Genomic DNA, 4,929 nt, shown 5'->3' on the forward strand with positions numbered 1-4,929 from the left:
AGTTGGACAGGACTGAGCAACTGAACAACAACAGAGGAGATGGCCAGGACAATGGAATCAGGAAATTTGTCACAATAGGAACAATTAAAGGAATGTAGATGCTGCATCTGGAGAAGAGAAAAATTAGAGGATGAGAAAAGTATCGTCAGATAGTTAAAGGACTTTAGTGTAGAAGGGAAAATGCTGTTCTGAGGGACATTCAGATTAAACATGACAGAGTCCATTTTCTGTCCCCTCATCTCCAAACACCCAGCATGAATGGGGAAAATGTGTGAAATGGGGCAGGGAGGTAGACGTGGAGAAAGAATAAACTCAGAGCTGCCATGATGGCTTGAAGAGCCTGTAACTTTTATTTCCTGGATGGGATAGTTGCTGGGAGGGAAGCAGAAACAAAAAAGCTCTGCATTATCTTCTTAACTTCAGATCAATATTATACATTGCCCAAGACTCTCACAAAAGAAGCATACCTCAAAGGAGATAGAGTAAACATATATAAGCTTTAGAAAGATAAATGAAAAGTGGATTTGAACTTGATAGGGAAAGAACAGGGTGCAAGAAAAAGTAGAAATGCCTCTCTGGATAAGATACTGTTCAATGTGTTGAGCAAATTTAAAAGTGAATAAAGCATGGCCCCACCCTCAAGGAGCCCTCATTCCGAGGCAGGAAGTCAAAGAGAAAGGCAAAAACCCATGAGGTGGCAGCCTTGGATTGAACCCATATCTCAAATCTGGACCACTAATAGACATGGCTTTGCCCTCTCTGGCCTTGGATCCTCAACCATACTACAGGACCCTCCTCTCAGCCATATTATGCAAGTGATGTGAAGATTAGGTTGGGAAACTAGAATAGCTTTCAGATTATCCAAGGAATTTTTGTAGAAAAGGAAAAAAATCCAAAAGGAAATACTCTTATGGGAAATAGTTAGAAAATGTGAAAAGTGAGACCACTTCCAAAATACCACAGCAAGGAAGGAGGCAGAGAGCAGGGAGCAGAAAGAAATGATTGTTCCAGAGTTGAGATGAAAGTGCAGGCTATAATTAGATTGAGAGAACATTAAAAGGTAAGGATTGATAAGATTATTAAAGTTGGAAAGTTTAAATGGGTTTTATATAAAGAAGTTGTGCCTCCTTTACCTGAATATTTTAGGGAAATGGATATTGTGTTTAGCTTGGGGAACACTTCCTTTGCCTAGTATTGTAAAACCAAAATCTATTGGGTTGGCCAAAAAGCTCATTTGAAACTAACCTTTTCTTGGTTTGTGTCAAAAATTTTTAACAAAATACTTTCTATATAATGGAAAAAAAAATATAGCCAGTGTCTATGTTGGTTATCAAACATAATTACAAAAGACACATCTGAAAACCATCTCTTAAAAACCAGACCACTACCTTTGAAATGACCTAGATGTTTCCTCCTGATTGGTTGACCTGTGATAAGGAAAACTCTAAAACTTGTGTTCATCACTGCACCATTTTAAAATGTATATCTTTACCTGTATATCTTTAAGCAGTACTTGGTTTGTTTTTGAGCCTTATAAAAATGGTACCATAGTGTATATATACAATGGAATACTACTGAGCCATAAAAAGGAATGAAATTGGGTCATTGGTAGTGATGTGAATGGGTGAACATAAAGTCTATCATACAGAGTAAACTAAGTCAGAAAGAGAAAAACAGATGTCACACATTAATGCATATGTGTGGACTCCAGAAAGACAGGACAGATGAGCCTATTTACAGGGCAGATATAGAGACACAGACATGTGGACACAGTGGCAGAGAGGGCAGAAGAGCTGGGAGAGCAGAGCTGACATGAATACACTATTGTGTGTAGAACAGATAGCTAGTGTGAAGCTGTTGTGTAGCACAGGGAGCTCAGCTCAGTGCTCTGTGACCTAGATGGGTGGGATGGGAGTAGGTGGGAGGGAGGTTCAAGAGGGACGGGATATAAAAATCCAACTAATGTTTTGGCCAGCCCAATATGACTAAAGTCCTAATGGAGGCTCAAAAAAAAAAAAAAAAAAAAATGAAAGTGTTGAGTATTCATCACAGATATTCATCCATAGATGAGGAACTCTCTAAGTTCTCCCTTGTGATTATTTGAGACTCTGAGTTTCAAATTCCATCCATACCTCCTGCCTCGAAACGGAGTCAGAGGAAACATCTCCTGGCCAAGCTCTGCCCCTCACTTGCTCTTCATTGTTGAGCAAGTCACTTCTCTCCTAGTTTTCTGGCTTGTTAAACTGTTTAATATGATAATAACATATTCACTGTCAGTTTTGTGAGAATGAGACAAAAGTACAGAAGTGCCTAACATCTGACACAGGAGTAGGTACATAGAAATATTAGTTTAATCTCAACTGCTGTACTCCACAAAGACTTTCCTCCACTTCTTACATGGGAAAACAAAGGTTCAGAGAGATTTGTCATTTAAATTACCTATTTTAAGTTCACTCCTTGCTGGAAATCACTAGGCACTTGCCAAATCTCTTTATGGCTGCCTTCATCTCCTGGTTCCTCAGGGTGTAGATGATGAGGTTGAGCACAGGAGTCAAGACCCTGTAGCTGATGGATGCAGCCTTGTCCATGGAGAAGGGAGTGAAGGGCCGGGCGTAGATACAGATACAGGGAATGAAGATCATAGACACAACGATGATGTGGGTGGTACAGGTGGAAGCTGCCTTCCTCCTCGCCTGCCATGAGTGGGACCTCAGCATCACCAGGATGACAGTATAAGAGATCAGAAGGAGCAGGAACCAGATGAGGAGCAGCATCCCACTGTTAGAGATCATAAGGAACTCCAGGAGGGAGGTGTCCATGCAGGCAAGCCTTAGCATTTGTGGAATGTCACAGTAGAAGTTATCTAGGATGTTGGGGCCACAAAAAGGCAGTGGGAGCATCAGAACCAGCTGGACAATGGAGTGGACAAAGCCCCCTATCCAGGCAGCCACCACCAGCCCCACACACACTCGAGTGTTCATGATGGTGACATAATGGAGGGGCTGGGAGATGGCTATGTAGTGGTCACAGGCTAACACTGGGAGGAAGAAGACAGTCCCACCTCCCAGAAAGGGGAAGAAGAAGATCTGGGTCATGCAGCCCTGGTAGGAGATGGTCTTGGTGTCATGCAAGAAGTCCACCAGCATCTTTAGGAAAGTGACTGTAGAATAGCAGATGTCTATCACAGACATTCTGAAGGAGATCAGCCCTGGGATTTCTTTGGAAGGAATGATGCTAAAGCTGAAACGCCAGTACTTTGGCCACCTCATGTGGAGAGTTGACTCATTGGAAAAGACTCTGATGCTGGGAGGGATTGGGGGCAGGAGGAGGAGGGGACGACAGAGGATGAGATGGCTGGATGGCATCACTGACTCGATGGACGTGAGTCTCAGTGAACTCCGGGAGTTGGTGATGGACAGGGAGGCCTGGCGTGCTGCGATTCACGGAGTCACAAAGAGTCGGACACGACTGAGCGACTGATCTGACCTGATCTGATCTGATCTGATGACAGACTGATTTCAGAGAAGAAATACATGATTATGTGGAGCTGAGAGTCAATAGTCACTGTGACCATGATGAGGAGGGTTCCCACAATGGTGATGACATAGACAAATGGGAACACCACAAACAGGAATTTCTGGAACTCCTCCATCTGTGAGAACCCCAAGAGGACAAACTCTGACACCTGTATGATGTTCTGTGTTTCCATGGGACCTTCCCCACATGCCTAGAGAGAAACCATGCAAAATGAAAACCATAATAATTCAATCATTCTCCTTTGGAGAGTCAGGATTGAATTGATCAAAGTCACTGTTGAGTACCACTCCCAAGTGGAACTTAGAAGAGCCTTCCAAGGAGATAAATATATATTTCAAGGCTTTCACACTCATCTCCCTAACCACACCCTACATTGTATTATAAGCATTAATACATTACATTAGTTGTACAATGCTGTCCTTGTCCATGGGTCATGTCTGATTCACACTTGCTGTGTCTGTGAACTACAGGCTTCACAAATATAGTTGAACCAATCAATGGATTGATACACATGTCACCAAGTACCTATGACCACAAACATTATCAACCTAGGTGCATAAATCCTGAGAAGATATTGAGATTAATGATTAATGAAGTTAGATAAACAGATATTCTTCATGGTGAACATTTGATGGGCTTCCCATGGTTAATTTGCTAAAGAAAGAGAAATGTGTACTAGAAGAAATTGATGTGTACAAATTCAGAGGAAAATGTAAAGAAAAATAAGCAGTAGATTTTGGCCATAATGAAGCTGGGATGCTTAGAGTTTCTCAAATCTTCCCACGTAAATAGTTCTCAAGTGGTGTTTGTTGTCATGGGCCATCTGTGGGATAACTCAAAGCAGCCCAGGACAAGTGTAAAATCTCTTTAAATCCTCCTGTGTTATATTTTAAAACTTATGTGAATTTTCTATTAAACACATATCTCTAGATAATCTTTGGAAGTCAAATTTTGTGGCTTGTAAATCTTTGTAAGACCAAAATATTATAGAAAAATAGGATAGGGAAGGGAGGGGGATCGAGATGGTGGAGGAGTAGGATATGGAGTTCATCTTCTCCCACAAAAATGTTGAAAATGTATCTACAAGTGGAATGATTCATGCAGAACAGCTACTGAATGCCAACAGAAGACCTCAGGTATCCACAAAGACAAGAAAACTGGTAAATGATATTTGATTAATAAATACAAACAGGAAATCACAATGGTCAAGAACATTTAAAATATATTTATTTATAAATAATACTCTACTAGAAAAAGGACAAAGGGAAAAAAAGAGTGAAATGTCACTGGCCAATATATTAAAAAGAAATAATGCAGATTATCTAGCAATCAAAGAAATCTAAATTCAAGTCAACATTTTAAAAAATCCACTTATAAAGGCATATTGAGATA

At 40.8% G+C, this 4,929-nt stretch overlaps 1 protein-coding gene across 1 annotated transcript; it reads right to left on the reverse strand.

Annotated features, from left to right (window-relative positions):
* Positions 1 to 2,450: 2,450 nt before the first annotated feature.
* LOC102266479 (olfactory receptor 4D1) lies at positions 2,451 to 3,709 on the reverse strand. Its single transcript, XM_005900660.1, has 2 exons — positions 3,510 to 3,709; positions 2,451 to 3,192 (listed from the first exon to the last, which is right to left on the reverse strand). Exons 1-2 carry the CDS (start codon positions 3,707 to 3,709, stop codon positions 2,451 to 2,453), a joined length of 942 nt encoding a protein of 313 aa, XP_005900722.1.
* Positions 3,710 to 4,929: the final 1,220 nt, after the last annotated feature.

This window comes from Bos mutus, chromosome 19 (assembly GCF_027580195.1).
Source record: "Bos mutus isolate GX-2022 chromosome 19, NWIPB_WYAK_1.1, whole genome shotgun sequence".
Classification (NCBI taxonomy): domain Eukaryota; kingdom Metazoa; phylum Chordata; class Mammalia; order Artiodactyla; family Bovidae; genus Bos; species Bos mutus.